The 17,678-nt window shown below is 38.3% G+C and overlaps 1 protein-coding gene across 5 annotated transcripts in view; it reads left to right on the top strand.

Moving 5' to 3' along the window:
• Positions 1–17,678, top strand: part of GNAS (GNAS complex locus) — a 134,168-nt gene that overhangs the window by 67,251 nt on the left and 49,239 nt on the right. For 4 of the 5 annotated variants that reach the window (XM_062504777.1, XM_062504778.1, XM_062504781.1 and 1 more), the window contains exons 3-4: positions 16,246–16,300; positions 16,386–16,505. In XM_062504777.1, the coding sequence (XP_062360761.1) occupies positions 16,246–16,300; positions 16,386–16,505 (175 nt within the window). Of the gene's footprint in view, positions 1–3,343; positions 3,351–16,245; positions 16,301–16,385; positions 16,506–17,678 lie in introns of all 5 variants that reach the window. The other variant, XM_062504779.1, reaches the window with a different exon arrangement.

Below are 17,678 nucleotides of genomic sequence, written 5' to 3'. Positions count from 1 at the left end.
AACCCTTTGTAAGTAACTGTATATGCAGTGATATTCAGCATGGCCTCACTGCCTTAAACTTTAGGTTTTCAAGCAAATGTGTCATCTAATTTGATAATACAGTTTGCTTGTTGCTTTTCTCTTTTTATCCATCTTTCAACAAAATAGGACACCCAGTTACTTTGGGGAGAACATCTTTGTCACAAAAATAAATGTCCTTTTTGCAAAATGAAAGTAAACACATGATTTACTTCAGATTTGTCATCAGTGTCTTTAAAAGTAATAATACTGCAAAAGGTGATAAACATTTAAATGTGGCCACCTCTGCTTCATTGGAACACATAACTCCTGTGCCCTGTTGGGTGTCCCAGGGTGGTTCTGACTCCCAGAGCCATTTCCATGTGCTGAATGTTCACCAAGAGCTGGGATGTGCAAGCTCAGGAGTGCAGCTGGCAAATTGGGTTGTGAGGTGAAATTATAAAGTGTAAGCTATTATTTCTTATTAAATAGAAGAAGTCAGTCTAAGGTTTAAATCTTCTAAATTCTGTCTTCCAGAAAATAATTGTTTATATTTAAAATATCCTAAAGTTTCCTCAGACTACTCAAGTGTCTTGGAAGTTGAAACTACAGCTTTTTTAATTCAGTTTTTTGTTGCCTTGACACAGGAGTTTCTGTAGCTCTAGTGAGTGTCCCTGAGTTCCAAGAAGATCCTTAAAATGTCAAGCAGTTACGTTTGAAGTTTGGATCTCATGATGTCAATACAGATAGGTAGTAAAATATTCCAGGGTGTGGTGATACTTAATCATTAATGATTGAGGCTTGGGGTATTTCCTGAATATTAATGCTGGATATGAATGTTGATTGCCTACACTGAAATTATCACCCAGATACTTTTTTCTCTCCCCTCTCTTTTTTTATTGATTGCGAATGCAGAAAGGATAAATGCAGAGCTAGGTCAGACAACTATTTTAAATACTCCTGAGGCACAATTCTCAAGACAGAACACTTGCACTACCTTCATACCTTGTGGATTTCATAATTGTTATATAGTGTGAAAGTGGTTATGTTATCTTTTTCTCCCCTCTAGTGACTTAATCTGTAGTTACACAGCTCAGGCTGTAAGTTGTCCACTGGGATTCCTCGCCTCAGAATCACTTGGAAGAGTTCAGCATTGTCACAAGCTTCTGGTTTCAAATGATGAAGCTGATGTAGAATTTTTCTCTAATTGTGTAAGTTTAACTGCCACTAAGGGTAAACTGATACGATGCCACACCTTGGATGTACTTTAATACTTAATCTGCCCCCTAGGAAAGGATTGACTAGCTCATGTCAGTGCAATGCTTTACAAAAAACTTACTCATAAAAATGTTTATGGCCAGGTTTACAGTAATATCTTTTATAGAAATGTAGCCTTTTGCTGCCAACACCAACGATTAATAACCTACCAAGATACTTAACTGAAACATTTCATAAATGTGTTTGGAACACACAGCATGTGCAGTTGGTTATGTTGTGTTCTGTAAGTCTCAACTCCTCTTAATTCCTGCACAAAAGTACAGGAGGAGGTGCCAGGGAATATCATTATGCTGTAGGTACATTGGTGTGGTTATCTGATTTCCAGGTAGTAAATTTGTTGGGCATTTCAGCATATTGTTTGCATGTGTTGAAAATACACTCTTGTACCTGGTGGAAATAATCTTGGTTTGTCTTTCTTTGAAACTTTCCACAGAGAAAAAGGTTTTTCAGTCCTATGTGTTAAACATTTGGAAGGAAAGCCTTGTCCCTCTTGTATGACAGTGATTGCTACAGCAGAGTCCATTGTCCTCTTTCTCTTCCCAGTAGCTGGGAAGTATCTTCTTACCCCATGGCTAAGAAGCAGCTTCTCTTACTTAGATTAAAAAAATATTTTGTGTAGTCTGTTTTATGTATCTCATAAATAATATGTTTTAGAATGTTGTAGATACTGATGATTCACCAAATTCTTTAAATCAAATCTGTGGTACTAAGCACACATTTTCTGTAGCATAGTGGCATCTGGTCTGCTGAATTTTCTAGGAAGATAATTTCTAAGAATCAGTGCAACACTAGTTTAGACCAATGGTTTGTGTAGTCCAGTATTATGTGTCAGAAATGGCACTTGGGGAGAATTAGGGAAAAAAACATACGAGATTCACTGTGATTCCTCTTCAAGTTCTACCACTGCCACTTCAGAAACTCCAAGAAGTGAAATTCATAGCAACTTTTGAAGTTAAGTCACATTGAGTATGTTTGTCTGTTTCTTTAAAAAAGCCTAGTACTTGAGTAATCTAAAAAACCCTCATTTTCCTTTTGAAGTTTCAAGTTTTCCTTTGTTTCAAATAGAAGGCAAATCCAGTGAAGAAGTTGTTTTGCCTGGTTTAATACATCTGCACTAGCTGGGTGCCACTGAGGTCAGTCAGATTCAGGTAAAACCAAGCTTCTCAGAGCTTTTGCTGTGGTTTTGTTGAACCCGAAGTAGCAGCTGGTTGGATCAATAATTGTGCCCAACCAATATTGTTTAAGTAATTTGCAGTGTTATACACACTCTCTTGAGATTGTTTTCTTCAGCTGTGTGTAAGTTTCTCATTCAAACAATATTATTTGTATTTAAAGAACCATATGTTGTGAAAGGAATTGGACAATTACGACGGGGTGCTGTATATTCTAACCGATGAGCTAAGTATCAGCAAATAATTTCTCACATAACTTTTGGCCTAACATTCTCATTCATTACATACTGTCAGCATGAACTGTGTCTTTTACTTTTTTGTTATCATTTAGAAATGTCAGGTCAAGGCCAGGACATGATAATTGTGCCATTGTCACAGTTTGACTTAAATTACAACAATATAACTTCCCTTTTATCGGGGAAATGAAAATAAATGTGCTTATTCAGGTATCATTAATTTCCAATTTTAAGCTCAGTAAAAGGTCATTCTTCTTACAGGTTGAGTTCAAATATATGTAGATGTTAAATATGGTAAAGTGAAAGTTTCTTCACATTGTGGCTTGCAGACTGTTTAACAAGAACTGTTTGGAATTTTTCCAGTTAACTTGTGTAGCGTTAGGTAAGGCTCTAGTTTGGATGCAGAATTTGTTTGTCCGCAACATCCATGAACCATTCTGGTCCTAAATGGTACTTTCCTGGTTATATAAACTCCCTTGGTACTAAAGGTGGGGTTCCCTGGAATGTGGCCTGAAAGTATTGTTCTCTTACTGTGCATTTTAAGTGAGTGGGCATAATGGGGAAATACAGTGTCTAGGTATGGGAACTGTGTATTGTGCTTTCAGATTCATTTCTACAGCTCCTCTGTATCAAATTTTGCTTAATCCAAAGCAAAATTAGTTCAGAAGTAGCAGTACAGAAACTTGTGTTTCCCTCAGTAAATTGACACCAGCTTTTCTGTAAATAGAACCCTAGATGTCCAGAAAAAAAATAGGTATTTTTTATGTCTTAGTTGACAGTGTATTCTAAAGTCAGGACAGCAAGAACAGCAGGTAGACACTGTTGCCTGAAACAATATTCCCTGACACTGGTTGAAGAATTTTGCTAATGGGTTTAATGTGGTGCTGATGGTGTCTGTGCTTGGAGAGAAGTGAGGGTATTTTTGGTGTTGTTGCCTGGTAATATTTGGTGTTTACTTACAAATAATTTTGTTATATCATCTTCACTTCTGGTAGTGCAAAACTTTTAATAACTGGAAAAGAAATTGAAATACCTTGTATCATATGAAATGTAATTATAGAAATCAGTGTTGATACTTTAAAGGGAGCTATTGCCTGATACCTGTTGATCTCTGGGCCACCAGAGGTAATTAGTACAAAAATACCTGAATTTGGACTTGTTACCAGTGTGGTTGTAGCCTTTGAGACTGATGGTTTTGGTGTGTAGTTGCTTTGGGAGAATTTCTTTACTCACAAATTTGATTCTTTGTGCTATTGCCTTATGCTTCTTTTTTCTAGTGTTGGCTTTGAAATTCAGCGTGGTTCATCTCTTTTGCACAGCAAGTTGGTGTCAGGATATGTGTGTGTTAAATACACTGGAGCTTTGCTGAGCAGATGAGGAAAGTACAGTAGCAGCCACAATTTTCATTTAGCTTTGCTGAGTTTAAAGTTTAATTTGGCTGTACTTAGAGACTACCTTTCTTAAGATCATAATTTATTGATGTGATTTTTAATTCCTGTTACTTTGGAGGACTAAAACAGAGAAAACTTTTTCAGAACATGAAACTGGCCAAAAACACTGGCAGTTGCACGAGTAAGGTGCAATGGAAAACTCCTCCTGTAATTTTAGTTTCAGGAGGCATAAGTGTTGTTTGTAACAAAAAGGGATTTGAAAATATTAGAAAACAGATGTTAAAACTTACAGGAGAATCCATGCTTCCTTGACTTCTTTGTCCAAAACAGCAATCACAGAAATTTCCCGTGAGTTTCCCATGTAGGAAATGTGAATACTTCAGTTGTTCACTTAACAGATATAAACTATACCTTTTTCTTTTACATTGAGGGCAGCCTTAACTTGATCTGAATGACCTTTGCTGTAACCAAGCCAATGTTACTGTACCTCAGAGCTTTAGGGTTGGAACGTGCTAATCTCCAGGGGCAGGTTTTGTGTTCCCTTCCAGCGATGTTCCAGGAGGAGCTGGAGCAGCTTTGGTGTCTGCAGAGGGCTCAGCAGCACCAGTGACAGGAGGAGACCTTTCATAAGAAAAAGCAGGTGTTGGTTTAGACCAACAAAGAATTACTTTTTACTGCTGAAATCTTTTTTTAGAACGATGCTAAGGCTTGTGCAAGATGTTCCCTGCTGGATTCCCTGTGGTGAGTGTTGTTTGGTGCCCACAGCAGAGTTGCTTTGTCACAGCTTCTGAGCACTCCAGCTAAGGGGGGCATTCTGCCCCTGCCTCGTGCCACCTTGAGATTTGGCACGGTCTTGTCTCAGTAAAAATTTAGTACTAAATTCAGTGGTATGGGAGATGCAAAATAAATAGCAGTGCAGTCAGGTTACTTGAGACTCTGTATGCAGGACTTTTGATTTTCTGGTCCAAGTGCTCTTTCAGTGGAATTAACTCACACTGAATTTTGCTTTTAATTCTCGTCGTCTCGTGTCGTAATATACTTGCTTCTTACTGCATAGATATTAATGAACAGTTGTGTGACTGTGGCATTAACAAACCTCTGTAAACATGAGGCTGAGTATTGATCAGTGAAGCTCCATGTGAGCTGTAATCAGGGGTATCAGAGCTGAATGGTTTATTTCTGGTGGATGTTGATGGGTTTGTTCTGTTGAGGATTACCTGCTCACTGACACTTGTGCAGAGGTAAAGGAGGATCAATTAACAGCGAGTGGGACTCTGGAAAAAATATTTTAAAACCACCCTGAAAGGAGAAGAAACTGCTTTGAATTCCATTTTGGAGCAGAACTGAAGTGTGTGTATGTTTGAATGTAGAGTAACAGCCCTGATTAACCAGTGCATTACTGGAAGCTGTGAGGACACAGAAGCTCTCAAGATAAAGCACATTCCTTGTTTTAAAGATGGCACAGTGTGGCAAAAGCATTGGACATATTAATATGAAATAAAGACAGCTTTATCTGACTGTTGTGTGTGATGCTGAGGATTTCACTCAGAAACAAGCACAGCCGTGTTGTTTTTTTGTTTGTTTGTTTGTGGGGTTTTTTTGGGGTTTTGTTGTGGGGTTTTTTTGGTGTGTTTTTTTTTTTTTGTTTGTTTTTTGTTTTCTTTTTCCAAGAAGAATCTGTGGTGCTTTTTTGTTTTGGTTTGCTTTTGCCTGAAGTCCAGTTTTGATCTCCTGGAGGTTTTCTTGGAGAAAAGTTTACTTCTGTCATAATTACTCTGGACTGCCTTTTGCAGACACAGTCACTGTGCCTTCTTTCCCTTCTCAATAAGGGTTCCAAGCCTGTGGCTCACACAAGCTTTTTGTGATAAATGTGCACAAGTGAAGTAGAAATACTAGAAGTCAAGGATAAACTCATTTGTTATATAAAAATAACTGTAAAACACTTTTGTGATAACTTACAAAGCCTTTCAAGTCAGAGATTGTCAAAATTATTATTAAGTCTGTGAACAGTAGTAGCCCTGAAAAATTTGTTTCTAGATGCAGTTTTAATAAACTGACAGTTGTGGTAAAAAGTGGGAACTCTGTAGTAACATAGTTTTATTTTTTTTTTCTTTTGAATTGTGTTTAATGGAATTTTTAAGTTCCTTGGAGGTGTATTTCATTTGCCATAAAATCCATCTCATAAGTAGTAGTGTGTAATTCCCCTGCTGCAGATATCTCAGAATGCATAGTCCACACATGAGATAATCTGGTTTTGTGTTCTTTCTGCTGCTTGTTTACCAACAAGTAAAAAACTTCAACCAACCAAACAAACAAAAAAACAAGAAGAAAATAATTTGTAAGCGATTTCTTAAATTGCTCCATTCTTCCCTTTCTTAGCAAATTATTTTATGAGACTTGGTCACCTGTTGTGGAGCCATATTAAGATAAAACAAGATCAAGAATTTTCTAGTGAGTGATTTAGAAATCAAGTAAGTCACCACTGATTTAGAGAGGCTGTCCTGGCTAGAAATTTGCAGAGCAGGTATGGACTTTATTAAGGACTTTTCACATCCTTAATATTGGCTGTATAAAATACTTCAAAGAAATCCAAATTTTACTTAAAGACACATATTTGCAACGCCTTATATCTGTACAAAAGAGGTATGTGCACAGCTTTGAATATCCAAAATAAATGTTAGACAAGAGTTACTGCACCCTTTAACCTGTTGCAATTGGACACAGGTATGAGACAGGTAAGAAAGGCTTAGTACTGATGTTTGCAAACTGCAACCACAGGCATCTTATTTAAGAGTGTTACTAGTGGCTAAATTTTTGGTCTACTTAACTAATCTCCCTCTTGCAAAGTAAATTGTGATGGGCAGAGCTGTCAGAGAAAAAGAAGGGCAAAATAAAAATTTGTGGACATCTTCTACATGAGAACCCTCATCATATTTTATCTTGAAAGGCTGTGGAGGAACTTACATCTCTGAGTTTACATAAGCATAGCTGAGTTCAACTTATGGGAAATTTTGCTTTCAAAGTATTTATAACTTAATTGTTCAGTGGGAGAATGCTGTATTTTCTCCATGTAACATAGGCCATGCAGCATTCTTAAAGGTTCTGGGCATTCTGGCCCCCATCCATCACAGTACTTAAACCATGAGTAGCCCTATTAAAGTTGATAGAATTACTCATGTGCTTAAAATTAAACATGTGCTTAAGTGCTTTGATGGATTAGAGCCAAAGTTGTCAGCACCTTGCTTTGTTGTGTGCTGTGTTACACCTGCCTCTCCGTGCCCTGGCCTGGGTCTTCAAGGGACACATTTTCAGATGTGCTCATTCCAATATTTAGCTGCTCCATGTCATAAAATTGCAGTTTATGTGCACAGCCATAGTAAATTCATACAAGTCTGGAAGTATGAATACACAGCTACAACTCTTGAAATCTGTCAGGCCTTGACAAATCTCACAAGATTTTTTTTTCTGGGTATTTCAGAGGAAACTTTATGCTAAGTCTTTATGTGGAAACATGACATCTAAAATGTTTTTCAGAAAACTGTCTTTCTACTGAAATTTGTATTTTAATTAAGTATACAGTGGAAAACACCATTTGGGCAAGACAGCACATTCTTAAGAATGACTTCTTAAGAACTTGAACTTCTCAAAAATGGAGATCAATAGGGGCTGTTCTAGTTTCTGCTCATAATGCTGAGTCTGTAATTCTTTAAGGCATATGAGCAAAGTCACATATACCTGACAGCTCTTTATCTTTGAAGATAACTGTGGAAATCTTCCTGAATTCAGACTTTGCCCATGGTAAAAATTCTGGATTTAATAGCTGTGAAGGAAAGACTTGAGTCAGTGAAAGCAGTTTAACATTGCTGTAACAAAGTATGGTGAGCAAAGCATTTAATGTTAATATCTCTGAAATATTAACTCTCAGTGACAGCTGCACAGTTTAGTAAACAGTTCCTTTGTTCCTGTCCAAATAGCTGTCCTTTTTTTTTTTTGGGGGGGGGCGTCTGCATCCCCTGCCTTAACTGCTGTCCTGTTCAGATTATCATTCAGAACTTAGGAGCTACCAATACTAAATCCTACATCAATTAGAAAATGTTAAGGATTTAGATCATTGAGAGTTTAATGGAATTTTTTAGACATACCAGGGGAAAATAGTGAAATACGTTAGAAATTGCTATTCATTTGAGTGAGGCAAAAAACCTTGCCTTTTGTCACTGCTAGGGGCAACCACCTTCTAAATCATCTGTCTACAGTATCACATGCCAGAAGTGTTTCGGATGATAACACAGATCGTAACCACTAAAAAAAAATATCAAGGGATTTTCAGGACCAACCATTTTCCACCTGTCTCGTCATTGTCTTCTCTACTGCATTGCATCCTGCTTTGGCTGGTCTGTGTTTACACTTATTTGGCATCCACTGGTCCAGCCATTTTTATTTTAGGGCTTCTTTCCATTTAATATTGGCACTTAGCCAGCTGTGTACTTTTTCAGCTTTAAGTAGCACTGAGGTCATCAGCCATTATAGGAGCTATTCCTCTCATTCTTGTGCACCAACCCCTGAAGAGCTCTGGGATGTGATTGCCTTCTCTTCTAAAACTTCATACCCAACCCTGGCTGAAGAAGTTACTGGAATGCAGGCATTTGCAAAACAGTTTTAGAGCCAAGGACGCTCATCAAATTGATGTTTCAAAGGTTGGACAAAAGTACTTTGAAGGTGAGAACAGGACCCCCCAACACAAAGCTGCTGTTACCTGCCTGTGTTTGAAAGCAAAGGGTGAGGTGATGAACAGCACAACAAATGGCCCAGATGTAACAGCAGGTGCTGTTGGTCCATGTGTATGCAATGTCTGGGCACTCTACACTCCCACAACAGTCTTTTTTTCTGGGCATGCAGAGATCCAGGAGAGCCCAGGAGGCTGGTTCTGCTCTGAGGAGTGGCTGTACAAAGAACCAGCTTGGAACAGCAGAGGGCACATCCCAAGAGGTGTCGTGTGCTGTGCTCCAGTGCTGCTGCACAGCTGGGGCAGAAGTGTTTAAAAAATGTGATGGGCAATGGACGTTTAATTTATTCTGTGTTAATAATGGCTACATTCACAATACTTAAATAAATAATTAAAAAGGTCCCTGCTTCCTGACAGCTTCCTGACAGTTTGATTGTCTCCAAGTAGTGAATTGTACAAGGCAAGATGATTCAGCAGTTTGAGCCCTCCCGTTCCTGCCGGGTCGGAGGTGTCCTTCTGAACCAGAAAGGAATCACAGTGTCCTCTGAAGACTCTACAGCCTTGTTAATTATTGTATCGAGTGTCTAGAGAGAATGCTAAACTTCTGAGGACACCTTTCAGTGCAATATGCTTTAATTACTTGTACTAAGAGCAAGAAAATGACACCGGTGTGTTCCCCTCTGAATGCCTGGGGAGCTACAGGCAGGGTTTGCAATTTACAGAGGTGTTTAATTGCACAGCAGGAACTAAAGGGCCTTTGTCAAGCTCATACATCACAGAGCTCTTTGTGAACAATTCTATTTTCATCCCTTACCTAAACTATTGCTAGTTAATTAGTTGAGGTAAGTGGAGCAGGATAAGCAGAATTATGCTTCTTAATATTGTGTCTGTGATGGTCTCTTTGTGCCACTAGCAGGTATAAAGGGACTGTAAACCAGTTAAACTGGTTTTATGTAGGAATTTGCAAAGCTAAAGGGGAGCCTCAAGGTGGCTTAGAGCCAGAATAGCATCTCTGTGCCACATCCACCTGGGCAGGTGCTATGACCAGGGTGCCACGTGCGTGCTGCCGGAGTCCTGGAACTTCCTCAGGAGCAAAGTCTGCCCACAACCAGTCTTTGCATCAGGATAGCCATAGAGGCAGAATAGTTACCCTTTAACCTTTGCACTTCAGGTATCACAGGAGGCAGAGATAGACCTAAAAATGGAGTTCATTACGTTTATATTCAGGGATGCGTTTTTTTAGAGTTTGATATAATTTCATTGTGATATCATTCCCAAAGATAAGAAACAAGTCACATCTCAGCCCCTAACACTGCAATGTAAATAATGATCAAATATAACAAAATTTCTATTTTCGCTGAGCTGTGATGTGGTTTTTTTTTTTAGTCAGCGCTTCAGTAATTTGTGTTTCTTGACTTTTAACTTGGAGAATGGTTCTGTCATTCCATTAATAGAAGGTATGTCTTTGTGCTTGTATTTCTTGTCATCTGTTCATGTGTTCATGTGGCTACAGAGTAAGATATGCATGTTAGTCATGGAGAAAGATATTGCAGTGTATTAAAACAAGGAGTGATAAAGCAACTTACAGTGCTTTTCACAATCTTTAAAAGGAATCTTTGTAGAAGCCCTTTTTGTATTGTCTACTCCATACATTGCATTGCATATTGTGTGAGAAAGTGATTATGCTTCAGGGGATAATTGAACTAAGTTCTCCCAAATAATTTAGGCCACAGTTAGATCTGTACAACATAATCAATTTTTAACTGTGTCTTTAATTCAAAGTATATCATGACAAAATTATTCAGCCTGTTGGTTTCTTCTTTTTTTTTTTTTTTCCCCAAAAGGTGTTACTTATTTACAGAGAAAGCAAATAGTTTATCCTCACAGTTCTTTTTTCTGGTATTATTTCCTCTCACAGATCTCTAGTAGCTGAATGACACAGGTGTTGGTACCTGGAATTTTGTAGACATTAAACAAAGAATTTTCAAAGCAAAGTAGGTGTTGGGGTGGAGGAAAGGTGGTGTAGGCAGGAGCATAGTGGTAGGGAGGGGAAACTGCTCTGCACGAAGGGTCTTGTGCTTCCAGGGAGATGCTCAACCCCTGTGTGGTCAGTTACCAGCACACACTGACTGTAAAGTGCTTTTTAGGATGCATTGTGTCAGTCCCCTGTGCCTCGGGTGCCATTTCATTTTAGCAGGTGCTTACCAAGAACGAAGTATTAAAGTGGTTAGAAAATCTCTTTCAGCTGCACTGCAAGCGAGGACCCAAATAAATCCTATTTCAGTTGTAAGCTGTGCAGAGTTACTGCTGTGGAACTGCTGAGAGGCAGCTCCTGCCCCCTGGCACTGCAAGGGTTTGTCCTTTCTGGGCTTGAACAGCACAAACCAGAAAAATCTCTTTGAAGCTGGCAGAACTACTGAGGTGTCTCAGCAGTGTGCTATAAATGGTGTTGAGTTTGCAGAAGATATGTAGTGGGTTTTGCTATTGCATTTTAGTAGTTTTGTCTGTAAAATTGGTACTTTGTCACAGGTGTAAGATGAATTATTTCAGCTTCACTCCAAATACTCTAGGCAGCTATTTTTCCCCATTTTCAAGTGCCTCTAACTTGGCCTCTGCCCTCTTTGCTGTTCTAGCTATTGTATTTTGAGGTAATTGCCATGTTCTCTTAGAAATAACCCAGGCTAAAACAAATTTATCTTTTAGTTGAATTGTAAAGTACTGCAGGATTTTTGTCATGTGGATTGGTAGCAAAACCTTAATTGAATTTCCCTGCTCGTGGTCTTGTGTCTGAAGATCTTGACTGCACAGCTCTGTTTCTCTGAGGTGGATTGGCAGGTAGTGCTCTTAGTTTCCATAAGGTTCAGTAAATAAATTTTAATGCTGATTTTATGGAATATTTATTAAATCCATCAGCATGTTTCACTGCATCAAAGACATTTTATTTAGTTGAATAGGCATGTTTAAATCCCACGTGCCTGTGAAGTGCATGACTGCCTGTCAAAGAACGGAGTTGTGTTTTGAAACAGAATTGATCTATCAAGTTTTCATTGGCTGTCAGTGTGTAATTGATGGGCTTTTGAAGGTGAGCAGAAGGGGACAGCCCGTGGCTGCTTCCCTGGGCATTCACATTCGTTGGCAGTACCTGAAAAAGCAGGGAGATGCACCTGTGTGAAACACAGCTATGTCATTTTCTACCATAAAAAGTCAGAGGCAAATGAATTGCTTTGTAAGATTTTCATTCTGGCTCTTCCACTTGCAAATTGACTCATTAACTGCAGTGCCTTGCCTGGGGAAGGGAAGCCTTGCCCTGCTGCAGTTGTTGTGTCAGCAGGTTCAAGAGTCAGCGAAGTTTGACTGCTTCAGAAATAAAGGTAATTTATGCATTACACCAGTCCCTGAAGGTGATAGGGGCTGGGCTGTTTACAGCCTTGTAAAGGAGACAAAGCCTCTGTATTAGCACTGTGTGACTGCATTTTAAAATGACCTATTAAAATGGTCTATATATTCTCCAGAGCTGCAGAACTCTCAAAGGTTTCCTAACATGTCTGCACTGACCAAGAAACTCAAACTTCTTTGCTTTTAAGAATTAGATAAATGGTGTGAAGGTGTCCCATCATCCCTGTCCATCTGTCTGTATCCACCCTCCCCCCCCAATTCTTTATCATGTTTTGTTGTGAGAATTAATTTCCTCACCCATTTTAAAAATTATTTTTCTGACTGGGAGATGCAGAAGGTTTCAGGGTGAACTGAATCTTTATCCTTTGAAATGTTCTATTTAAACTTTTAAGTATTTTTTCCAAATAATTGTGATTTCTATTATCTGTAAAGTAAACCAGAAATTAACATTAAAATTAAATTTGTTTGCTTTATGATAATCTGTTAATGTGTTCTTTGCATACGATTTGATAATGCCTGAGTAAAAAAGTTGACTTTTTAATAGTAAAGCTCAACCACAGGTGGAGAAGTTCTTTACTAAATACTGATTAGGTTGGTTTTCAAGGAATATTTGATTTTTCTGACCTTTGATGTCATTCGGATTTAATGTTACTTGAATTAAAATGTCATCTTTTTTTATAGTTCCTAAAATAGACTTTATTAGTTTTCCTGAAAGCTATGTGCAGCTTTTCTTTGGCCCATTTAAATATTGAAAACAGCAGGATTTGAGATTTTTCTTCTAATCCTCAACTAATAGAGTTTAATGCTTTGTTTGGCCTACCTTGCACAGCCTAAGCAAAAGTTTTAAACAAGATTAAAAATATGACCTTATTAACCCATGACATCTAAAGATACAGCACAGGCCTGCAGAGACATCAGTCATTCCTTAGCCAGGAGAGCATTGGTGCCATTCCCAAACTACTCAGGATGTTCCAGAGGAAAACATTTTAGCAGCCCAGCTTTTTTATTTTTTTCTTTTGTAGTTTTGTGCCAGCACCTGGGTATAAGAAATAAAAAAGGAAAGAATCTAAGTTGAATATTCAGTCTTTGTGGCTGTGGAAAATAAAAGTTTGAGTATTTCTGGAGGTCCAACCTGACTGGGTTTCTAAAAAAAAGGACAATTTGGCAGAGCAATGGGATGTTGCTTTTGTGTGCTTCACCTCATTAGTCCCTGAGTAAAGTGAATGTCACCTTTTTGGGATTTTTTGGGCTTTTTGGGTTTTTTTTGTGAGAAGTTAGAGTTGTTTGTACACTGCTGTTGGATGGATGATTGATGAACGTGCTGAGGTTCAGAAGAATAAAGTGTCTCATTGTCATGGAAAGTTTATGTCTCGTAAACATTACAAAACACAGAATGCTGTGATACATTCACTGCTGTGTAATAGGATTCCTTGTTTACTGGGCAGGCTATAGGGCCATGGCAACAACACCAGAAATAGGAACTATGAGTATCCTTGTTGTAAAGATGATGATGGTTATCAAGCACTTTGTTAATTGCTGCAGGTTAGCGTTTCTCCATATTCATTAGCACTTAGTAGTGAGGGGATCAGCCAAGAGGTGTAAATGTGGAAGTTTGACTGAAATTTTTAATTAAAATAATGAGGTTTATTGTATGGCATGGAAGAGTCAGGTCAATGTGCGCCTCATTGATGCTTTGAGACAATTAATTGCAAGTGTTCCAGGGAAAAGAGAATAGAGTTTGCTTATAAACAATTCAAACTGCATAAACATCTCTTTTTCTAGTGATATTCTAAACCAAAGCAAAATGTCTGCTAATTCCTTAAAAATACTGGTACCTTGCTTGGCTTTCAGCATATCAGTTGCCCTTTTGATCTAAACAGGGCAGAATCTGGATACATGTTCATAAAGTTCAAGATCCGGCTGAAATTTGGAGGCAGAATAAAAGCCAGACAAATTGCTTACACTGTCATTGATAAACACTTCCTGCTTTCATACCATTATTTACATATTTTAATAATTAAACATGATTTTTTAAAACTGGAAGTGGATGGTGTTTTTGCAACCATATGTGCACTGCTGAAAAGCAGAATATTTGTGCACCCTTAGTCTTGGTTATGGAATGGAGTTTGTCAAGACCTGGGGCAATAGAAAGCATTGCAGTTAAGAAGGAAGAGCGTTAAAAGCCCTCAGTTTTTTCTTTCTTATCCTGTCTAATTTATTTTCCTTAATTTGGTGCTTTTGGTCTTTCTTGGCTCACTGCCTTGTTCTCATCAGCAGTGCCAAATCTCAGAAGCAAAATACTGGTAATCTTCAGGAGTGAGGTGGTCTGTAGGTAGGTAAAGAAGTCTAGGAAAACACAGAATTTTCATCTGATTATTGATCATTCAGTTCTCTCTCTGCATCAAGCTTCACTGACCTTCCTGTCCCTGCCCCAGACTTCTGAGGACACGTGGTCAGTGAGGAGCTGATGTTTGGGGATAATCACATTTGTGTTTGTTGTTGTGCTGCAGATTCAGACCGGTTCCCTACACAGCAAAGTCATCCTGAGCACCATGATTTGGTGCTGCTGCTTGCTTCCCCTCTGGAAGAGCAGCCCTTGCATGTCCAAGCAGATCCTCCACACCTCTGGCTAACAGGCAGAATAACGTGGGGCTGGTGTTTTCCTTGACCCTGGCTTTTACGAAAGTTTCATTAATTTTTCATTTGATAGCCGAAATTCCCACCACTCCTGGATGTCAGCCTTGTTATTGAAGTAGTATTTTTTTTCCCTGCTGTTCTGCATTCTTGATGGGTGACTGTGCTTTCAGTTTCGCTTTGGTTTTTGACTGTGAGTAATTATAGAAAGGAAAAAGTGATAAAAAGCATTTGCAATGTGCTTATTAAATTAACTCCATAGAATGAGGTTTTCAAGCTGGGGTGGTAAGCTGAAAGTGTTAGTTGCTATCTTTGAAAGAGTAAAAAAAGGAAATGCTGTTGGTACTTCATAGTCTCTGGGATGCTGTGCTGGAAAATGTTAGTTTTCAAAATGAAAAAAATATTCCATAATCAAAGAGTCCTGCAAAAGCAGTTGACTGATGATTAAAAGGTCACTTAGACTGTTTAGCTGGCTTTTTTTTACTAATTGCATGGCTAACTTGGTTTACCTCAAAGTAGTGATTTTATGCTGTGTACAGCAAGAAATCAATAATGTGAAAAATTTTATCATAGTGCTTTGCAATTAAGATACAGTTTACAGGCCCAATGCTAGTAGTACTTTTAGGGTGCTAATTCCTGGTTGTACCAAATGTTTGATCATGCATTTCATTTGATTGCACTATTTAGCATTGAAATTAACTGTTGTCAGATTTGACACAAAATTCAGTACTAAGGAGCCAGAGGCAAGGGTTTGCACTGTCCTGCTCCAGCCTGTTGGGCTTGTGAATGTGACTGCAGTCAATCCCAAATGATAGTGCTCATTCTGAGTGGTTTTCCACCCTACTCCTCTGCCTGTAGTCAAGAGGAAATTTTATATACTTGGATTAACCCTTTACTGTTCATTTCACATCCAGACTGTTTGAATGTCTTGTATCAGGCTGAGTTCTCTGCTCTGGCTTGTTCTGCTAAGGCATCATTTTTGTGCTTTAATTTTTTTGTCCTTTGAGGTTCTTTGGTCTCCTTTCATTTGTTTCTACTTTTAGTAACTAACCCTTTTTTCCTTTCTGTTTGTTTCCAGTGTATACTTTCCTAAAGAACTTTCACGTATGTCTAGTATTTTGCATTCAAATGAATCAAAATCTGCTTGATTCTGCACAATGTCTTAGTCCCAGTATAAGGCTGTAGTAAGTTTTTATTAAAGCATAATTAGACACTGATTTTTGGATACAAATAGATGTTACTGCTTAAAATAGATGCAAATAGATGTTACTGCTTAAGTAGAAAAGTTTAAAGATATTTAAATGAGTCTATCTACCAATACAGCTTTGATAGAACATTTTTCAAGTTCATGTTCTGTTTGAAAAAGATATTCTGCATTTCTGGCTTATAAATTTAATGACGTATCTTTTTTATTACAGGGAGAAGAAAATGAAAATTCAGGATATTAAAAACAATATTAAAGAAGCTATAGAGGTAAACTTACGAGCTATTGTTTTTTAACTATTCCAGGTGGCTATTTAGACACTCTCTGCAATATTTTACATGTGTTTCTTTGCAGACAATAGTGACAGCAATGGGCAATTTGGCACCTCCAGTGGAACTAGCCAATCCAGAGAACCAGTTTCGAATCGACTACATCTTAAATTTAGCAAACCAGATAGACTTCGATTTCCCTCCGGTGAGTAATTCACAGTGGCTGCAGCCATGCCTTTTTGCAAATGATTATATTTCAGTGCCCTGTAGTAAATATTTCCCCAGAACAGTGAGCTGCTCTCTGGGCATTACTGCAGTAGGTGCCTTTGGTGAGTGCTAATCGAATTTACAGCAACACAGCCAGAATATTCCAGCTGATCCTTCAGGAACATGGAGACCCTCATCTGCTTTTTGTGCTCTGGGGAAATAATTAGCCACAGAGTCAAGATGGACAGTGCTGGGTGTAAAATTTGGATTATTGTTGGGCATTACCCTGGCCAGAAGCTGTGGAGATAACATATAGCATTCTCTTGATGATTAGCTGGTGTTTAATGATTTCTCTCTTCTGGAAGAACAGTGGAGTTTTCTTGCTGATTCAGACTGTGTCAGCCAGGCTCTCTGCAGAGGCTCCACGCACACATCCTTGCCCCATTCCTGGTTAATCATTGGAGGTGCCAGAGTAAATGTATAAAGGATAATTATTTAGTTGATGATACAACTTTGTGCCCACTCACGGTGATTAATTTCTCTTGTATCTCAAGCAGACTTGTACCAGAAGCCCATAAAATGCAGTTTGCAAACACTGAACGCTTAAACACTGGGAAGATGTTTTTGTTAATTGCCATGAAGTAACTTTTACTTGCTGTAATGCAGGAGTGGCTTAAAACTTGTATTTCTCTCTCTCTGCACTGGTTCAGGGGGCTGAGGGGAGGAATTGTAATGATATATCAAAAATCATAATCCATTTACACCAGAATTCTGTGTCCAGCAGTCCCAAATGCTTGAAATTAAGGTGCAAGTGCAAATAGTAATAAGATGTGGGATAGTTTGCACCACAGCCATTCTTAATTCAGTTTGTAATTATTGATATGTAAATATTATTGAACAAGGTTGTCTGTGAGACCAACAACAGTTACCTTCTCCAAATGTTGCTGCTTCTAGGAAGTTCTCTGCTTTGGTCAGTCCTTATCAAAATAAAAATAGTCAACCAAACAAACCCATATGCTTTGTGTACAAGGAAGAAGTCTGGTGACATTAGCAGTTAATTGGAAATACTGCACTGGAATCTTCAAATAATTTTTAATGTTGAACAAGCACAGAGAGGTTGGTGGAGGGGGGATGTATGATTCTAGCACATAAAATGTAGTCATTGTAATTT

The sequence above is a fragment of the Cinclus cinclus genome, chromosome 18 (genome assembly GCF_963662255.1).
Source record: "Cinclus cinclus chromosome 18, bCinCin1.1, whole genome shotgun sequence".
Taxonomy (NCBI): Eukaryota; Metazoa; Chordata; class Aves; order Passeriformes; family Cinclidae; genus Cinclus; species Cinclus cinclus.
The sequence above is the reverse complement of the archived record's forward strand: the minus strand, read 5'-3'. Positions and strand labels throughout refer to the sequence as shown.